The sequence below is a fragment of the Anser brachyrhynchus genome (assembly GCF_964034855.1).
Source record: "Anser brachyrhynchus genome assembly, chromosome: 9".
In the NCBI taxonomy this organism is placed as follows: domain Eukaryota; kingdom Metazoa; phylum Chordata; class Aves; order Anseriformes; family Anatidae; genus Anser; species Anser brachyrhynchus.
In genome coordinates, this window is record NC_137703.1 from 10405763 (window position 1) to 10427160 (window position 21398).

General features: G+C 38.5%; 1 protein-coding gene across 1 annotated transcript in view; it reads right to left on the bottom strand.

Moving 5' to 3' along the window:
* ARMC9 (armadillo repeat containing 9) overlaps positions 1 to 21398 on the bottom strand; it is a 64536-nt gene that overhangs the window by 34372 nt on the left and 8766 nt on the right. The window contains 4 exon segments of the mRNA XM_080604459.1: positions 1158 to 1192; positions 7601 to 7636; positions 15003 to 15101; positions 16872 to 17029. Coding sequence (XP_080460585.1) covers positions 1158 to 1192; positions 7601 to 7636; positions 15003 to 15101; positions 16872 to 17029 — 328 coding nt within the window.

Here is a 21398-nt window from a genome sequence, read left to right on the forward strand (position 1 = left end):
TCCTTATTCAGTGCAGCTGATGTTACTGAGGTGACAAGAGCCAAAACAGGAAGTTTGCTGCAGGAGAAGGGCTTCCACGTTTTTACACCTTTGCTATTTTTATTACTATATTAAAATATTAGGCTTAAAGCAAGGTTTTAAAACTTAGACTTATTCTTTCACCTTATGTTCAGCTCGTTTGTCATCCCAATTTAGAGATGCTAAATGATGAAAATTAGCCAGTTGATGATCTGAGTTTTTTAGCCACACAAAGGAGACATCAGTTCAGTGATGTCTGTCTTTGCTCTCTGTGGCCCACAAGGACTGGAAGACAGCAACTTGTGGCTCTTAGCACATGGTTACGACCAGACACAGTAACAAGCTGCAGCTCCAACTTCACCTCTAAGCCCTCACGAACACAGCAAAGTCTTCTCCAAGGCAAAGATGAATGGGTTTTTACAGGCTGCTGGCTGGTCCACATAAGATTTAATACAGGACCACATTCCACGCACCAATACTATCCTGCTATTTTGAGTTTTAATACTGCAATAAAATTAATAAAAAGAAAAATAGTAACATTGCTTTCAATGCTTTAATTTTAATATTTAAATAAATTCCACTAAAGCAATTTTTACTCCTCTGTTCCTATCCTGCTACTTTTCAAAACAATTTTTAAATGCTATATATAATTGTCCCTTTAATTATCTTGTAAACAATGGAAGGATCAAAAGTGTTTCAAAACATCTAAACTCCTCAGACACACCATATCTATTCTATTTATATGGAAAAAATAATTAAATTAAGCAGAAAAGAATTGATCTTGAAGCACACAAAAAACATTTTACCCATTCCCCCTTTTCCTGGATTTGTGAGAAGCAAACCAGCCACAACAATAGGACCGTACTGTGCGGAAACAGCAAAGAAAATAAAGCAGCCAACTCGCAGGTGTGGAGTGGCAGATTTATTGGATTAGCAACATCCTGCTGAAATTAGGATGTTATTGAACCTGCCCAACAGAAGAATACTGATCACACGACATTTGCATGCAATGCTCACTGAGATCAGAGGAAGCACACAGACGGATTCTCATTTGCAGACCACAGGCAGCGCACTTCAATTTACTAATCCCTCCTCCTACTCTTTACAGATATAACTGTAGCTCCACAATGAATACTTACACAGGTGCTATAGATGCTCTTAACATTGTGGAAGCCTGGATCAGAAAAAAAGAAGAAATCACAACAGATGAGTCCAAATACCATATCAGGAGTGTTATTAATGAGGTCCACAGTGAATTCTCTCACTCAAGTTCTGCAGTTCTTTTCCTATACAAACCTACGTTTCAAATTAGAAACACAGCTAAAAAAAAAGGAAAGGACTTGAATATTTTTATTTATTTTCCCTCAGAGTAGTTCAAAAGTTAAAACATCTTGTGTTATGATCTAGTTACGCTATCTTTACTTTCATACTTCAAGTATTACCTACACTGAGAGCATTTAAAAATAAATAAAGGGGGGTGGGAGGTAGAAGAAAATACTACCTGAAGCCCACTGAGAAAGATGAAGACCTTGTTAAAAACATTTATCGACTTTAAAAATGGTATTACCTTAAAGCTGGAATATTTTTCAGGTGGAGACCTACCATGTATTTCAGCATCCAAATTTGCTACAATTCACTGTTTCAATACTAACAGTATCAGACTGCCTGTTGACATTAATATACACCTATATAATAATTACATAATTATGTAAAGAAAACACTATCCATTCTAGTACAGACAAAAGGGACGTGGAACAGCATGCCATTTCTCAGGGTTTCTGCCTAGGATAAATTCAATTTAAGCCTGGATATTTGCTCTCTGCTGCAGTGTGATACAGGGCATAGGAAGGCGCCATTGTTGCAGAAGTCAAAATGTCAACACAATATAAAAGTTGTCTGGTTTAATAAATATTTTTTAGCTAGAGCTAACTGTAGGTGAGCCAAGAAGCAGCAGTTCTGGCAAGGAAGCGCTTCATATCATGCATTCTGATGTCAACCACATGCCACATTCGCAGAATATTCTGTGTCTTCTTTTGTATTGACCTCACTATTTACTTTGTAAAAAATCTCTCATTACCACTTAGGTCTTTAAAACCAGTCCCCTCTTCTAACCTGGTCTCTTTCAAGGGGAGCTATACAATCCGTGTCTATTGTCAGATTTAAAACTGAGGGATTTAGTAGACAAAAGGCATGCAATACCATAGAGAATATTGAATTACACCAGCTGACATATTCTTGAAGGTGCTAGATTTCACAAACCTCATGGGTATCCTTTGTAATACACAGAACTGCTCTCTCAGATGTGAAATAAGCTTACATGCGCATTAGAAAGCATTTTATATTACGTTTAAGTCAATGAATGACCTGTACACAATAGCTAATCAACAGGTCATGCACTTCAAAATTAACTTGTCTTGACAGCACTTCTCACATATTAGTTTATTTTACACAGTGGAGAAGTCTTTCAGAGTATCATATACACCTCAACTATCTTCCCCTCATTTATTTGTATTCATTTTTTTTTTCAATAAATATCAAAAGTTTACTTTTGTTTAAACAAAACTGTTTTCCACATCAAAAACTACAATCTTGCACCTGAGTGTGTAATGAAGTCACAAATCATTTTCTTGCTTCCTTAGCACCCTCCTCCATTAAAAGAAACACGGAAGAAAGTGGCACACTATAGGACACTAATGCAGAAGAAATGACCTTGAGTCCTTGAAGACGAAAACGTGACACAAAGAACAGCAATGAGAAAAGAAACAGCAGGTTACTAAGAGGAAATAGATTAATATAAAAGCCCTCTGCTTCTCTGCAAAGTCTTTTTTACCCACTGGTCCTTTGCTGCCGTAAAAAGAAAAATGTGCTCCAACCAAAATCCAACTAAAGGATCCACAACTGGTAAAGATACACACATCCCTCTTCTACACAAATAAACCTTTCCGGTAAGTGTAAGATTGAGAAAGCTTTTATAAATTTCAAACTAAAGACAATTCAATTGGAAAAATATTAGGGTTTTTAAAACTTAATCAGAACAAGCAGGACAACGTCCTATTAATTCCCAGATTAGTTTTACGGTGGCAGCTAGGGAGCAGCACAGCCTTTAAAAAGGTTTGGCTTTGTAGTTACCACACACAAACAGGCAGCTGTGATGCAGCCCCTATACTCGAGCTCCAAGGGCAGGACCACCTCGATGGACAGCCTTCTTGTCCAGCACTCGCTTTCCTGCTCGGACCCAAGCTTATCAGTCTAGAACCCACGCAGGATGAAGGCAGCTTTCTTAGGCTTTCAGTGTTCCTGGGAAAGCAACTTGGATACGGTTTATGTTACATCGGGTTCAACAAGGCAAAACAGACAAAGATTCTCAGGGCTGGTTTGTCCTTCACTGCACCTTCATTTTGCAGCCTGACTGACCACGGGCAGCACCACTGATAAGAAAGAATGCAACCACATCACAGGCAGAGATCTTTCTTCATCTGCATTTTCAATGTCTAATCTTCAAGCAAGTGATCCAAACACAGTACCAAGAAACACTGATCGTTCTACTTATCGTCCAGGCTACCTGTAGCCACAGACCTTCATCTTTTCATCTTCTTATCCTATTATTACTTTTTTTTTTTTTTTTTTAAAGAGGAAATACATACTCCAGTGCTACCTTCTGCCCCTCCTCACTTTCTACCTGAGAGTCCCATTATCTTTTTCTAATAGGAAGAAATGCAGAACCATCCTGGCATTTCATTTCAACTTGGTTGAATACTCCTATCCCTTAAGCAGAGTGCTCTTCTCCACCTCACAAAGTGCCTTTACCCTTCCCCTTCCTCGTGGGGGGGGCGATGTGTACCACACAGCGCCTTCCAGGAAGCCCACCAAAGCAAATAACTCTTCAGCCTCAGCACCTCCTTGCAGAGTTCACAAGATAACATTTGTTTGCTTGTTCACTTCTGTTTCTCCTCGCTGGTGCTATCTGACATTTCCCAGTCTCAGGATATTTACCCAGTTAAACATCTTTACATAACCTAACCCCAAAAAGCTCTGTTAAGCTCTAGTTCTTGACTTGGGCATTAGCTTTAATAAAAGGAAAAACCTCAAACACAGCTGGGTCCTACAAAGCAGCTCTTGGGTTTCATTAAAGCAGGAGCACCTTTAGTGCAATTAAGCCATATATTCTGGTCAGTGGAAAAAAGACATTTTCTTCCCCATTATCTCTGTACACAGTAGCTCCAAGGCCAAGCTTTCACACGTTTTACTTCTGGCAGGAGTTCCAGCTTAACCAGCCTTCCTCCCTCAACATATTCCTGCTACGGAAAGCAAAACCAAGAGATGCTCAGGAACGAAATCCTGCCCTGTTACAAAACTAATATCCGAACTCTTTTTTAAGTTCTTTGCAAAACTTTAGCCACATGCTTTTAAAAACAAAATTCCTTGTTGCAGATACATACAAAAACATGTAGTCTTCTAAAGACTTCTAAAGTCTTATTTTTAGGGACAAGGGGATACATTTAAATGAGGAAAACCTTAATTTTCAAGTCTAAACTGACAATTTGGACTACTTTCTATAACGAAAGTGGGCAGAACATGGTCCATTTTGGCTTTTTTTTTGATCCTCACAGATCTTTTATTCTCTTTCTTGGTGTTTGTTCTTAAATCCAAGTGCTGAAACCTCATTTTGTTATTTCTGTGGTAATAATGCAAAAATTCCAGCCACACTGTGTTGGAGAGGGGAGAGAAGGGAGGAAGCAAGGTGGGCACAGGGCGAGAGAGAGTATTTGGATGCAGGAAACAAACTTATAACAACTACTTTTAAGTAATCGCATGAGATGAAGTTAAGCTATCAGCACTTTGCATTCATAGCCCTAAAAGCACTCTACAGTAAATAACATTCCTAATATTCTTACTAGGCTGGTAGAACCGTTACGATCTTCATCTCCAGGTGACGAATCCAGGGCCACAGAGTGAAACTCAGTCAGAAGCACTGCCAAAAGCATCTTTCTCAGTCTGCACCCAACATTATTCTCCAGACAATGCCCTAGTCAGCTCCTCTTTACCAACAGTTTCTCAGATGAAAAAGATTTGCTTTCGGGAGGTATTTTAACCTTAACATTTCCTCCCATGTCCTTTCCCTGGTCTTACCTTTCCTGAAATAGGTTAAAATAGTAATTCAACCTGCTGCATAAGTATTTTGTACAGTGCCAGTCAATGAATGATTATGAAGAACACACACAGTATACATGACTTATCTGCAATACCTGACTCCCAACATTAACAGACTTAATCTCGAACAAAATGCTTTTCATGCAGAACCATAGGACAGAACCATTTTTCCATAATTAAAGCACATGCAGAAACCAGGTGTCTTAAGGAAAGAAGAGAAACAAACACAAGAAAACAGCCCAAGCATAGCTCATTCTGGTAGGATATTGGGGTATGACTTATGTTTGTATTGTTTCTTACCAAAGCCAAGCCAGGTGCCATATTAAGTAATTTTGTCACAGTGCAGATTAGCCACAGATGGCAGCCCTTCGTTTTTGAAAGAAGAAAGGCTTGAATATGAACAGCATGGAATAAAATAAAGAAGTTCAAAGGGAAAAAAAATATCAATATTTATAAAAGAAAACAGATGCATTTCATCTGGAAGCCAAAAACACAGTAGATTTTATCAAATACTGTAGCGCTGTATTCAAATCACCTCCACTTTACAATTTGATGTATATATTCATAATACGCTGAAGGATGAAGCTGAAAGCCAGGTTCTGACCTCAGTTACCATTATGAAAATACGCAATAAAATTCAGTGTAAATGCAATACAAATTCAGAATACTCCAAGATATGTGACGAATACACAAAGAGTAAAGCCAAAGTTCTAGCTAATTTGTACGTACGATTAGAAACCACAAATGTGTATATTCAGCTCATCCGTTATACGCTGACAAGAAGACTGCTACATGCAGCTTATTGCATGTTAGGTTTTGAGCTTGTGTAACCTGGCAAGTCTCTACTGGGACCACGCAAATTTATTTCATAAGATGATCTGCAAATGCTTTTAATTATTTTTTTTTTTAATCTTAACTTATACTAGACATATGCTGTTATGAAAACTTCCTAGTTGGCATATAAAACAGGTTCTGTAAGAGACCTGAAGCGTACGTAAAAAAAAAAAAAATCACCCTGTAATGCTATGTGATAGTGTAATGGCAATAGATGGCAGAAAAAAGAGAATACTATATATAAACAGTGAAGAGATGCTAGAGAAAACCAATATATGTATTCAAGAATTATCTCAGAATTAGCCAGATAGCTTTAAAAATTATAAATAATTCTGCATTGTAAGATAGTACATTCTGCATTGTATAAAATTATATGCAACTAAGACTCCCTGCCTAAGGGCAAAACTTTTCTTTAGCAAAGATAATTTAATTCACAATTCCTCATCTGTAAACAGCTTTTCTCAATCTCAAAAGAGACCATTATGAAAGGGAACAGAATGCTAAACACCAAGCAAAACATGGCCAGTATGACCATTCACATCAACAAGAACAGGTTGCTCGACAGAGGTGGCCTTCTGGTACCTGTGGTCACACAGGTGAACATGAGTTACATTCTCTATGTCAAGACAAAAAGACACATTCAGTGATTATTTCTCAAAATAAAATGTCATTTTAAGTAGAAAGTTGATCGTCCACCCAGGTTATGGTAGTTCCTGGTGAGGAATACATTTGAGGAAAAAGTACGATTTTCTTTGAAAAGTGAAATCTTGTTTTACCCTAACAAAGCAGAAAAAAATACAAATATGGATGATTTTCAAGTAGAATACTGACTGACATTTTTCAGAATTGGTGTCAATCACTTTTATGATTTGATTACATACTGAGTTACTCAGAAGTAGACTCATTTCCTCTCTTTGCAAAGAATGCACTGACTACAGGCAAAATTAGATTCTTATGGTGTACTTGTAATATTGCCAGAATACAAACTTCCATCTGGGTTACAGAAGTCACCGGCAGTACACAAAATATTGTTTTGCTTTTTCAGTTTTCAATTAAGAAGGGCCATTTTAATTGTATGAAACAACTTGATAATCTCTACTACAAAGTTTCACTTTACAAATTAAAAATACAAACAAAAAACAAGACACACCCCTAAAAAGCACAATTCAATTTACTGCATTGTCTTAAGCACTGATATCTATCTGCTTACTCAAAGGTGCTGTGGGATCAGATGGTGTTGGCACACTCCAAAGACTTCAGGTCATATACACTGACTTTCACATGGAAGAAACAATAGTTTTCCGCGTATTATAAAGAAGCTGTGTTTCATGTGAAAAGTTGTGGACAAAGCTGCTCTTTTGCTGACATGCTGTGTTACATGTATTAAAAGCCATAAGGTTACTTAGAACTTCTAGTCTGTTCTCCATGCATAAATTCCAAGCCTTGCACATGTTTTTGGCTCTGTATGAACCATACAGTTAATGTAATGACAAGTTAAAATGCGCAGAAAATTGTTATACATTGTGAAATGAAGAGAGACAAACTGTGACAGACTGCAGCAGGCAATGTGAAAGGATATAAAGATATAGACACTTACATATCCGTCATCACAAGGGCTCATAGAGTAATATCCCTTTATGGGCAAACAGGCACACATTAAAATAAAGAAGATTAAAAAAAAACAAGTTAACAGAAATAAATCACAGAGAAATGCACAGTTCTAAGAAAACAACAAATTAAAATTAGCTAAGTATTAACAGACCATTAGCTTTGAAAAGAAAAGCATAAGCATCTTCTCCCATTCCACATACTTTACGTTTTAGGACCGAAATCAGTGTGTTTCTCTTGTAACATACCTAGTCTGCGCATTATTCCATTGCAACTGTCTGTTAGAATAGCTATGTACCAAGCACTGACACATTCATGTGGATCCATGAATTGTTCTCTGCATTGAAGCAGCTAAGGAGACAGGTACCAATGAACATGGTATCAATCAGAAGACCTCAGCTTCTGAGAAAGCAGCTGTAGATTTTCTCCATACTTGGCTGGAATTTCTCACCAGCGTATAATGAAAGCTGAAACAATCTGAGGTGTTTCAGCAACATTATCTATTCCTCATCCCAAAAGGTTCCACGGTTACATTAAGGAAAAGTCTCTAGAAGGAAACCTATGATTTAGCTACTGAAGTAAAAAATCAAAGATAATTCATGGTTTGAGTAGTTTAGTAATATGTCCATGTTCTCTTTACTTAGACTATTATATTTAATAGATTTAACCTACAACAGGTCAATATCTAAAGAGAGCAGTTGAATTCTCTGAAGTGAAAGAGTATTTTAACTTCCCCAGCACTATGCATGTGCGCATACACACACACAGTTCCTGGCTAAGGCAATTTAAAATTAAATTTAACACAATAGACAACATAGAGAGAAACCAACAAGTGAGCAAAAAGAAACCAGGAGATAACCTCCGGCATGATGAGATGGAATTTCAACACACTCGTGACCTCAGCCAATGAAAATGTCCATAGGCATCAAGACAAGGATGACATTCAACAATTTGAGGACAGTAACAGGAAAAGTTTGTGGAAACCCCTACACTGATGTCAACGCCTTATCTTTAGAGATGAGGAATGTAACAGTTAATACAAAGAGGATGCCCAAATTGCTGCAGATAGCAGATATATGTGAAAAAGGCATCACGTATGGTGACAACAGAAAAAAAGAACTTCTTTCTTTACACAAGAAGGCAGGTTTGTTTCTTCTTTATCACATATAAGCAATAACATTTAAGAATCATCCCATGGACAGGGATGGAGAAGAAATATGTATTTCATCCTAAGAAAAGCTTAGTTACACTACATGCTGTTTGCTGTAAGTATTTTGAAGTGAAAGAGCGTACATCCACATAATGCTTGGTGAATCCACCCTGAATGGCTCAGAATAATAAAAAGTGACTTCTGTTTCCATGTCTCCTAGGTTTCGTGTGGACTGCTGATGCTGAAAACATTATGACAAATAAGAAACAGAATGGCTGCCATTAACTATTACAACTTGGTGGCACGTTCACATTTGCAGTATAAAGTTTTTGAGGAAAAAAGTGCATACTATGGGGAAAAACAAAACAAAACATGCTAGTCTTTATGGCTTTTCCAACAAATTAAAAAAAAAAATCCACCCTGTTTACAGTTTGTAAGTCACGGACTAACTTCAAAGAACTGGTGCTTTTGTCCAGATTGTGACAGAACTAACCACCCCCCTCAGCTTCAAAAGAGCTGTGCCAAAAGACATCTAAATCTTGCAAGGGAGATTAATTCAACTAATTGGAGTGACAGGTAAATATAATCAGACTGAACAGCAGCAAAAACATAATGGGTATTTATTCTATTCCATGACAGAGGAACAATATATGCAATCAACTATACAGCTTTCCAGTCACAGAACCATTTTCCAGTGGTTAAGACGCATCTTGACTATAGATGGAGACTGCACACGTGAAGAAGAGCTTCCTGTTCTTACTTTAATCCAAAATTTAGAGAATCTTATTACAGAAGCCCTAATCCAAGAAATTCGAGGAAGGTGTGCATCATATATGAATCGGAAAAATCTATTCATGGGTTTAAGATGGAGCCCATGCTTAAGAGCTACATTGGATGGGGACTGAACGTACAACACTTCAGAGGATCAAATCCAAGCTGGTAAAGAGCCAGAATCCTCTAGGCTTCATGACGTTTATTAAACAGATGCAGTTGCATGCAACAAAAGACTACAACCCATGTTTCTCACCCACCAGACAAACCAGTTTTAGAAGAAGGAAAAAAAAAAGTAGAACAACTTATCACGTGTTTTACAAATATAAGGGACTATATTAAGCAACTGTATTTAAAACTATTCATTTCAAATTTACCCACCATTTCCCACATCAATTTCCTGCCCAAACAAACATTAGAAAGTCAGGAATCTGATTAAATCTTCAGATGAATGTTTCCTCAACTTCTCAGAACTGGTACTCTGACCTCCTCCTGTTCTTAGATGCAGACCTTTTGCTCTGACAGTTTTCTCAGATTCCTTATCTCCCAATTCAGAAGCACACATGTCAAATGACACGATCGAAGATGGGGATAACATTGAATCGCAGCTAGGAAAAAAAAAGCCTTATGATACAATAGGGCCTTACAGAAGCGTTAGAAACATCTCCCATCTGTAACGCTGTACTGCGGCCTCTATCCCCCTACGTGCACCAGATGCATCCTGTTAAAGGACGGCAGATCAGGCTCACAAGCTGACCCATGAGGTCACAGAGCTGGCAAGAGACATAAAGCTGCTCTACAGAAGAACGAGATCCAAGCCAGCTTACAGGAGAGCACAAGGCAACAGCCAACACCAGACACCCTCGCTAAGTAAGATTTCACGGGGGTGATTACACTGGGAAAGTCTTTTGGTCTTGCCTCAAGTCTCAAAGCCAGTTCTGGAAGAAAGACTAGTTTGGGGATTTGTCCTTCTGATATGGATTTCTTTCAGTATGAAAGGACAGGCCTTTAACCACAGGAGACAAACCAGGAAGTCGATGTTTGTACAGTAACAGCACACATTAGTAAGTGACACATACTGCTTTTACTGTAAGCTCAAAGCCTGAGACCTCAAGGCTTTATATTATACAATACTGCTTTTCAGACAATAAAAGCTGTGCACCAAGTACAATGCACTGGGAACAAAATAAAGTTTACAGGCAAGTAATGCTACCAAGGATATAACCCAAGGCATACTCTTTAACTTCCTTGGGCAATACATCATTTTGGTTACAGCATTGGTACAGGCCTCCTTCCCAATCTATCCTAAAACTACCAGTGTGCTGTAGCTGAAACAACAAAATACACCGTAAGGCCCACGTACACATCTCAGAGCATGATGCTACAGTCTTAGAGCATGTCAACTGTGCACCGAGTGGCAGATCTTCAATGTCAACAGGACTACAGAATGCCTGTTTGCAGCCAGAAAGCAAAAATAGTTTCTTACCTTCCTAAAAAGAAGTTCCAAAGTTTATCCGTGCATGATTTACTTCAAGGACAGAAATTATCAGTAAATAAAAAATTGAGGCATCACCTCCTAATTGCCTTTAAAATCTGCATTACACAGCTAAGGGATGACTAAAAACACACTCCTCCTAGCAGCACTTATGGCTTTAACATCTTCTGCTCTCAGAACCTGCTCCCAAATTTGGATTGTCCTGAGTTGTGCCAGCACAGCTGACTGAACTCAAGCATCCATTCTTCCCAAACAACATAACAAACATCCAAACATCCCCTAAGCGGTAGAAATTTAAGGCTGTGTATCAGCACAACAAAAAGGAACTTCCTTCCTAATGATTTCCTTGGCTGCTAATCTAGAGATACTGATCCACCAAAATTAATTTATTTAGGGATTTATGGGCCTGACATTAATGGTATTACTGGGACAAGGCCAAATCCAGAATACTGAAAGCCCAGGTAAACTAAAAAGTCCTAATTGATTTTGTTGGCAAAGATGAAAAAAAGAAAAAAGGAAAAAAAAAGGACTTTTAATGGCTGAAAACAATCTTTAGAAATAGACTTAAAAACAAACAAACAACACTCATCTTGCTTATCTTGCCTACACAGTGAACATAATGGTAAGGATGAGCAAAGGAGCTAACCCTCTACTAGTCTCTTCCCTCCACGGTTCTACAGGTGACGGCTCCTTACAGTGGAAGGAGTTTTGTGAGACAGAGTAGCTGGCAGGACCACATTCTAGTGACTCTAATTAATTATAAGCAAGAAGTGATGGGACCTTCCAACACAAATCCAGCACAGATGTTGCAAACACATTCTGCTACGTTGTCTAGGTCATGATGCCTCCAGCTTTATTCCAAAACTTATCAGAAAACCTGAAACCACTTAAGGATAGAACAATAACATCTAAGTGCATAACGATGAGGAATTTGGAACCCCTAAAGAAAAAGTAACGTGATGCCTTGATGACCAACAGTCTGAATTTGGTTTTTAGTCAGTCTCATCTGGCTTCATGGATCAACAGAGGCAGGGAGTGGTTAGAAGTATTTTGGGGCTATACACATACCATATATATGTGTTCTTATTTCTTATTTGTGTTTCTGCATGTTTGCTGTTCACATATGAAAACAAAACTCTTTACATGGGAAATAAACAAGAAAATATTATTAACCAAGTAGGATACAAGGATAAGACTGGGAAACCTGGTTATGTTTTAGTTAAGGTCTACAGCAAAGGCTGTGATTAGCCTTGTCTCCGTAACTTGGCTAATGCCTCGGATAGCCTGAGTACATGAGTCTGCTTATAGAAATGGCGTTAGATTTCAACCACAGTAGCTACTATAACCTCACTGTCAAGGAGTGACCTGAACCAGCTGAGAAACCGTTAATCTAAATAGACTCAGTGCTATAGTTGTCCTGGCCCTTCCCTAGAGAACTTTGATGGCACAACAACTGCCTCAAGTACTGTGGGTAGGGGAGCCATAAAGTCACACTGAAAGAGTTATGCGAGTAAAACCTCATATAAAAACAGGTTCAGCTGTGCCAGAAGAACACAGCTATACTCATCTTAACCTAGTTAATTTGGGACAGAAAGGAGGCAAAAATTTACTTCCAGTAGGGCAGAAAAACCACCACCATCAAAACCTCTTTCTCTGACCTACCTACATAGCTGGAGATTACATTAAAGTGGCCACGCTGGCACAAGTACAGTGGCAAATGCATTTCCAGAGCAAATAAGCTTTTAGAGATGTTTTTAGAGAAGCAGGAGTAAGCAAACATGATGCAGAAGGTCAATAGGCATTTGAGCATCATTTTGTAGAAGAAAACAAGGTATGGCTGGAAGAGATTTTGAACTGTCACCTAATCTGTCCTGGAGGAGCAACCAAGCATCAACCTTTCCTGGTAAATGGTAACTATTGGTCTATTTTGTTCTTAAAAACTGTGACAGAGATTCTGGCTGATACACTGTGTTTATACACTGCTGCTTACCCACTTCTTCAACGATCACTTATTGATCTGAGAAGTCTTATAAAGTCTTCTTTCATAGAGAATGAAACAGACATTTATAGCTAAAGGCTACATGTCTAGCAATAATCCACCCAGCTTTTATCAGTGAAGATGCAGCTTCAACCACTTCTGTACACTCTGCAGTGAATGGAGAGAAAAATCAACAACTTCCACAGGGATGACACTTTTCCCTCTGCCCACTTCCCAAAAGGGTTCAGGAGATCAGAGGGTCAACTTATGACACAAAGAACAGAAATAATAAGGCAGCACTACGCAAATGGAGCAACTTGAAAGTGTAGAAGAAGAAGGGAAGCCTTGATGCAACTAAAGCACAGGAACAGACAGAAGAGGGCGTGTGGCTGCACCAGATGGCAAAATGCAGATGACTGGGGTACACCAAGCATTACCTTGGAAAGCTGTTGATAAGGAATAATGGAAGATCCCAGAAAATTGTTGGTTAGAAGGCTGGCAGGAGGGGGGCTATGATAAGGGGTGGGACATGGCATAACCATGCACCACGGACATGGTGGACATCAGAGAGGAATTATAGACTATCCCTGATATTGAGGTAGGTGACAGAGATCTTGGTTCCTTCCTGAACCCCTGGAAACACAGCCTGCAAAAGAGTGCACCTCTTAAATACACCGCAAGTCTGAGGCAGGAGTTCTGACCATTAACAATGAAGCAAGGGTATTTAATTCAGCTTGAAGAACAATGAGGAATATCTACCTCTGAAAGTAATAACACAGAGAGAAAAAAGAAAAAGGAATATTCTTCTTATCTCCTCATCTTTCTGTAACAGATCTTCAAGAGGAACAAAATGTACCCATAGTGTTTTTGTTATTAAAAACTTTGGCTAGGATAAGGAATAAGAATCTTATTTTCTTCTGCTTTTCCTTTGACACTTTACAAAGCTCTCTTACTGCAAAGTTACGTACACATGAATGTCTGCCATGGCCAAAATAATAAGCTTAAGTCATGAATTTGGCTTGTCATTCTAAAGTAGTGGCACACTATTTTATTCAAATGTTTGAGGAGTTCTAATGTTAACAATTATTTGAAAAACATGAAGCTAGAAAAGATTTGAACAAGCTAGGTATTAAAACAGGTTGTGCCACTGAACAGCTCTTACACTATCATTAAGTCATGTAATATTTCACACCCACAGGCACAGTTTCGTGGACACTAGAAACTACCCTAAGATGGACCTGCTGCTGAAAAAAAAGCTCCCTCTCCACAATGGCATAAAAGATTGAGCGGAGCAGAAATGGGCACAAGCAGCCAGGTAAATTGTAGCCGTTTGACAGTAACAAGAGACTGATGGAGAGAGAGGAAAAAAAAAAATGGCATCCTGAGATGCTTATTGGTAAGATTGAAGATCTTCAGATACGAAGCTAAGCCCATCATGTAAATCAACAAGGTGGCTTGGGTGTATGATTCTAACAACAGCTTTTGCAAAAAAAGGGAAGTCCTCCCTTCCTCTTTTCCCCACGTGTTCTCATTATCCTGTCGGGTGCTCCTTCTTTAGCTGGTTAAACCAATTCACTCTGGGGTTATAGGAGCACCACTGACAGCAGAAAGGAACAGAGCATGTGTCCAGAGCTGAGCGATGCAACCACCTCCTCTTAGCTACATTAAAATCGATTAAGACATGCCATCAAACCACACTCAAGACATTAGCTTATTATTTTTTAAAAAAATAAAACAAACATCGTTAGCAGTTTTAGCAAACGCACAGCTCACTGTGTTATCATAACAAGAGAATTAATCATATTTATGCAGCTATAACTGCGTAACTGTCATTCACTAGCACATGAGATCGACAAAACTTTACGCCACATTCTTATGCAAACATGAACACATTATCTTTCATCTTTTACTACTTCAAATCCCTTGTTTAATACACAGCTCAAGTGGTATTGTACAAAACCAAACCAGAAAAAAAAAACACAAACATTAATACTTACTGTTCCAGGCCTTGTGAAGTCAATACTTTGTGCTACACTTTGTCTCATCTGATTGCTAAACAAGCGAACACAAACACTTTGAAGATATTCTGGTGTGATCTAAAAATTAGGAAATATAACAAGAGAACAGGATTATATAAAACTGACATTTTCTACCAGACAAGTGTTCGTATACTTGAGGGTTTTTGAGGGCTAGAAACCACACGCTTGATGCAAGTGCAAGGTATGTACTCAAACCATAGTTTTGTTCAGAAATTAAGAAAACTAAACTCTCTTCATCAGGGAATAGTTTTGCTTTTCAGAACTTGCATTAAACAATTTCAGAATCTGGCAGAAAAAGTGAACTGTCACACCAGTGTTTGCACATAGATTTTCCTCAATCAAGAAGTTCTCCAACAATAAGTATGAAGCAGTTTTAAGCTTTAGACATAAACAATGATACGCTGAAGTGTTACCTATCTGAAGAGTAGAACTTAAAATCACAGTTGTACAGAAGAGAGAAAAAAATAAGTTACGCAGTACAGGACTTTATGTTTCAAGGCAAAACATCTCAGTGGATTTAGACTTTTTGTTCTGCGAAATCCACACCGCAGCAGAATTGCCTAATTGCAGAATTGTTATTTGCTGCCCCAAAACAGAGGAGAGAGATTATAGAAAGGGGAATAGGGACACTTATAGCAAGAAAACAAGACCCTTCAAATTCAGAATGCTGTAATTTCAGCATTATTTTATACAGTGTCCAGCTCCACTTTGGAAAGTGACAGAAACCAAGAATCCTAACGAAAGAGCACCATCAGCTGGACACGTTTGGGAAGGCTCAAATGACTGCCCAGTACAAGGCTTACAAAGAAAATTTAACAAGCATCCATCGTCCCCCACAGAATGTAAGGGAATATCACCTCAGAGAGCAATGAAGCCTGCAAGGGTAGGCAGGAAATGACTGCTACATTTCTTATTGCTTTTGAAACTCATGAAAAGTATCAACAGATATGTTTTCTAATCTGCTGTAAAACAAAATCCACACATACAGGCAAATTCTTCCCTGCAGTAGTGATGTAAGCAGACAGTAATCCCAGCTGCAGAGTGGCAAGCTACAAGATCTTCATGCTGATGAGACGAGGAAGGTACATACTGGTATTTCAGCAAGCAACACGGGAACTCCAAGGTCATTCTCCCTGCTAACAATTCACAGATCCCTTAAAAGCACCTAGAGGCCACTAACATCTGCCTTAGAGGCCTGCTTGCACAACAGATGAAGTGTAAAACCTCTTTGTATAAAAAATACCCATAAGAAAGTTGTTCTTTCTCCAGTCAAATACATGTGTGGCCCATTTGATAAAGTAAATAACTCATTCATCCCCCCCAACAGTTCCCTTTACCAACCAAATTAACAAGTTCAGCTCAGCAGAACAGAGAGCAAAGCTCTTCCTCACCAAAATTTTGAATAAATAGAGAAGATTGTTTCCACCACTGTGCAACTTAAAGCAGACCTGGCAGCTGTTTTAAAATATACAAGAATCTCTGATGGGCTGAACTACAGTCAGTAATCACAGTAACTCCCTCTAATCACTGCTTACGCCAAAGCTCAAAAGGGGACTCCCACGAGAGATCTGAGAGGTCTTGTGAGATGATACTACTTTCTACAAGATTTCTGAGCTGGCACAATTCAACTCAGGCTCTGCATCACCTTTATCCTAGTACACAGGGGCAATGGAAGAAACTCAACCCAAGCACTGTGTTTCATCAGTAAAGAGACAATACTTACAGAAATGCTCATAACTGTGAAGCTTAATTCACTTTTTAGTGGCATCACTCCATTTTTGGGGGGTGGGAGGAGTGAAGCAAGTACACATCTGAGTCACCTCTTACCATCTTGCCATTGACTGTTGCCTCCAAGGAATCCACAAGCTCTGCAGTGACTCCAATGAGATTATGGTAGTCTGCTTGCATTTTGTTAAATCGCTTCAGGTAGGTCATGGTCCTGTGCTCAGACTCCACTAACTGTTGATGAAGATGTTGCAACATTTCTGTCAAGATAACAATAAAAAGGAAATAAAATCACCTTTTCAGCTGAAAGGGCAGAGAACCCAGAAGCATTTTTACTGCTGCAAAGAGACAACTTTGGCTGCTGATGTGGAATTTTATCCAAAGGGTGGAACTTCACTGCAAGGATAATTCCACACTACCAGTGTGATTTCATTTCCTCACTACAGCTACAAGTACTTAACCTTACCTTAATTGCACAAACAATTGCTTTACAGTTATACGCTGCAGCAATATAACTACTGGACAGTAAACATCACTGAACACACTTGTGAAAAGGATACTGCTTTAAAAGCCTTAATACAAGAAGTTCTGTGCTGTTAGAGACAAAAATGAGAGTGTGAGCATCTAATCAGAAGAATTTATGACAAAATGCAGCCCAGATGTGGTTAACTGTTACCTACACAGGAGATGCATGCACCATCTTATACATTCTCTAAAGTAATAGCAGGTAAAAACATTACAGAGTAACTGCAAAGCTCTAGCTGCTACTTCAAAAATAAAACAGAAAAGGAGAAAGAAAGTAACTAAGATTAATACAAGTGCTTGGAAGGTTATATTGTAAAGCTGGAAGTTTTTTCCTGTTAATTTATAGACATAGGCCATTGACAATTAAATTATGTAGGTCTCTTTGTATTTTACAATACATACTAAGTCTTGCATCTTTTAAAGAAAATGGAACAGCTCATAGAAAAAAATTACATTCAAGTTAACCAGCTCCCCATTCGTTATTAAAATAGTCAATGGATTCTTAGAAGTTGCAGGGAATTCCCTACTTCATTTGATCACAGATGCCTTCAATTTTACAACTTTTTTTTTTCTTAGGTGATTCCATTATTTATTCGTTCACGGTGAGCTATATTAGTTACTTTTAATACCCACTTCAGTTTCTGGAAATAACTCCAATTTTTATTTCTATTTATTTTCTGTCTAAATTAAAAAAAAAAAAAAGGTAACATTCCCAATACATTTTGCTTCTTCAGATTCAGTTAATTTAGAGATGAAAGAAGCAAACTAAACGCCAGGATCTGTATCCTTCATTCCTGTTCTCAGACCTAGCAAAATTACCATTATACATGGAAGTCATGAACACAATCTGGAGCTGGGTACCAGAGCAGGTATCCCTACAACCAGACAAAACTATGAAGAGAGGCACTATAACGCTATTTTTATTCTGATGTTTATGTATTTTGCTAAAACATTACATTTTAAAGCAGTTTGATGAGAAGCCAGCATTGCTCCCGTGTTGTGAAAAAGACCTAGCACCCATCTGCAAACAGACTGAATATTTACCATAAAACTTTCTGTTAAACAAAGTGCAGGAATTAGCTTGACTACGGAATTTCAAACAGAGGTAGGATTCTTTTTCACAGATTTCAAAACTTCTTGGATTCGAATACAGCATTCCAAACAGCCTAATATAATACAGTTTAGGTCCACACAGACCCAGGAGGCAGAAAAGTAAATAGCTCAAGATGCAAAACTGGAAATTAGAAAAACAAATTCCTTTTCCTGGCTTTGAACAGACTTTGTCCATGACCTTTGAGGAAACCATCTTGCACTTTCATGATTCACTATCTCTTTTCGTAACAATATAAATCATACCTTCCCGTATCACAGAAGTGCTGGGAAACATAACTGATGTAAGTGGAAAACTTTGGGATGGTCATCTAGAGAATCCTACAGCAATGTGAAGTTTCACTGCACAGTTATGTTCCGCGTTTGAAAAAACCTCAGCATGCACAACTGCTGCGTATACTGCTGTGCTGTGCTGAGCTGAACACCTTGCAGCTATGAGAAACAAGCCGTGGAGAATCTATGTACAGTTATTTAAAAACACAACTGTCCCTTGCCGTTTACTCCCCTGCTCTCTGAAGTCAGGCACAAACCTCTGCTCTGTTCCACGGCGGCTTGCATACAGATGGTAATAATCAGCAGAGTGAAGAACGGGGAGTGGGAGCGGTATCTAAGTACCACGGCTTATCTCGCAGAGCCTTCACAAGTTGTCTTCTACCGTCAAGTTATATTGCAGATAGCGATATACTAATTACGTGTAAATATCGCCCAAGCAACTCTACAGGAAGTTACTTGCTGACAAACTGCTTCTTAAAGCGATAAACACGTGGACTTCAGAGACAAGGCTGTCAAAAATTACTGTTCAGGTAGAACTGCCCTTAAGACTGTCATTATAAACGAAAAAGGTAAGTCATTAGGTAGCTTTTTGAATTCTGATCTTGATATATCTTGTGGATTTACAGTGTTTCTGAAATAGGCTGGTTTTATCCCATTTATATGAAAAGCAATAGATGGCACAACAGCTTATTTCTACTTTCAGAAAATTTAGCAAAATGAACTTTTTATGGGATCTTTTGGAGAAAAAAAGTGTATTAGCTATAAATTTACAGTCTTAAAATAAAGCACAAAATGCAGAGAAGGTACATTTTCTTAATTCTAATCTATATGTTTTGATTTATGAGTTTTTAAGAAAAGTTATTTTATTCTGACAGCCACCTCCCCTCTTAGAGTGGCTCCTTTCTGAGAATCATTCATGAATTGGCACTCTGCGCCTGCAGGATTTGTGACTGATGCTTTTTATCCAACTGCAAATCTAGCAACCCTAATGGTATTTTTTTTTAATATACTTCCTTGGAGGGAGCAAAAACCTGTGTGAAATAACAGAGGCTGGGTCAAACCACAGGTGGTGCTCAAATACAGCAAAATGCGCTTAAAAATAAGAGCTAAGATAGATTCCAAGGAAAACCCAAATTTTTCTTCCTTGATAATAATCATACAACTTTGAGTTAATTTTTATTCTATAGCCACCACTGATAAACAATTACCACGGCCTTGGTACCATATAGCTCCAAAACAAGAATACTAAACGCATTAAGACCCTGAGAACACCCATTATAGAAAGCAAGCTGCTCTTCAGCACATTCTTCTTCCGCTTGGATGACCAAATTGGAATACGTTTTTATTTAACTTCAACTCAGAAGTTTCCAGGGGATATATCCAGAGCGTGACTTTCACTCAGAGGAAAGTCTGAAGCATCAAGTCACGAAACATAAATCTTCTCATCATTTGCTTGCTTTACGTAGACTAGTACAGAAAATTTCCAGCGATGAAAATACATCTTCCAACTACAGCCAGCAGGAAGAACTACAAAACCAATTCTCAACACAGCTCATGAATGCTAGTCTTAGCAATTGAGAATCAGGCCAATTTACCCCTTTTCTGTTAAATCCAGGGATTATCAGTTATAAACACTGGTCTTTACCGAGAAAAGGGAGTCAAAGAGAGGAATCACAAAGTCATGACATATTTTGCATTTTTTACAGCACTATCTTCTCAAACAGTAATTTTACTAAAAAAGGCAAAATATTTCATGAAAGTTTCTCTTATTAGCAAGGCAGGAAGCTTTCGTCTTTGGCATGTAACTGACCCATGTACAGATGGCTGTTGTAAGAGCTGGTCCTACGCTGCTCCATTTTCCCCCCTTGCATTCCTGCCATATCCCCATAATCAATACCAGCATTTACGCAGACAGATCAGGGAGCTACCAGCCCACTTAAAAATTAGTATTTAGTTGCTTGCTTAAAACGTTAAATCATTGCAATCTGAGTCAGAATGGGAAGCAGTGAACTGCCACTGAAAGACACTTTTCCCGTAAGTGACATTGCAGCAGCAATCAAACTGCCCCTGTAACGGGAAGCGCAGAGTAACACAACATTTGCTTTCTTTTTTTCTCTCTCCCAACAGACAAATGCTTTCTACAGCCAACTTGTAATAAACTAGGGTTATAGAGGATTAAAAACAAGCTCCAGACCTAACGCCTACCACAATCATTACTTTTATGTGGAGGGAAAGAGGGGACAATAAAGGGCAGAGGACTAACCTGGCTTAGGAAGATACAGCATACAGTAAAGCCAGCGGCTCTGCAAGGTGAAGATGCTGGCTTTAGGCACCTTCTGAACTACTGCATGTTTCTACCCATTTTCTTGACTTGCTCTGTCACGTATGTAATTACCTCTGCTCATTTGTCACGTCTTCTTAAGAAGCACGTTTGGAAAATAGGTGAAGAGCCAGAGACTGTAGCTGGTTAATCAGGAAAAGCACACACACTAAACTCTCCAGGACATCTTCAAAAGGACGTGCGCCATCCCACCCAAACTTGAAGTGCTTCAGTATGTGAGACTAATGACTGGCAACTATTACAAAAGGCTGTTTAAAAGGACTCTTTGCCATACCACTCTTCACTCATATGTTACCTATTAATTTTCTTTACATTTCTCTCCTTCACTGATAATGTAAATATTCTTCAGCAGTGAGTACATACGGCAGATCCCACGTGAT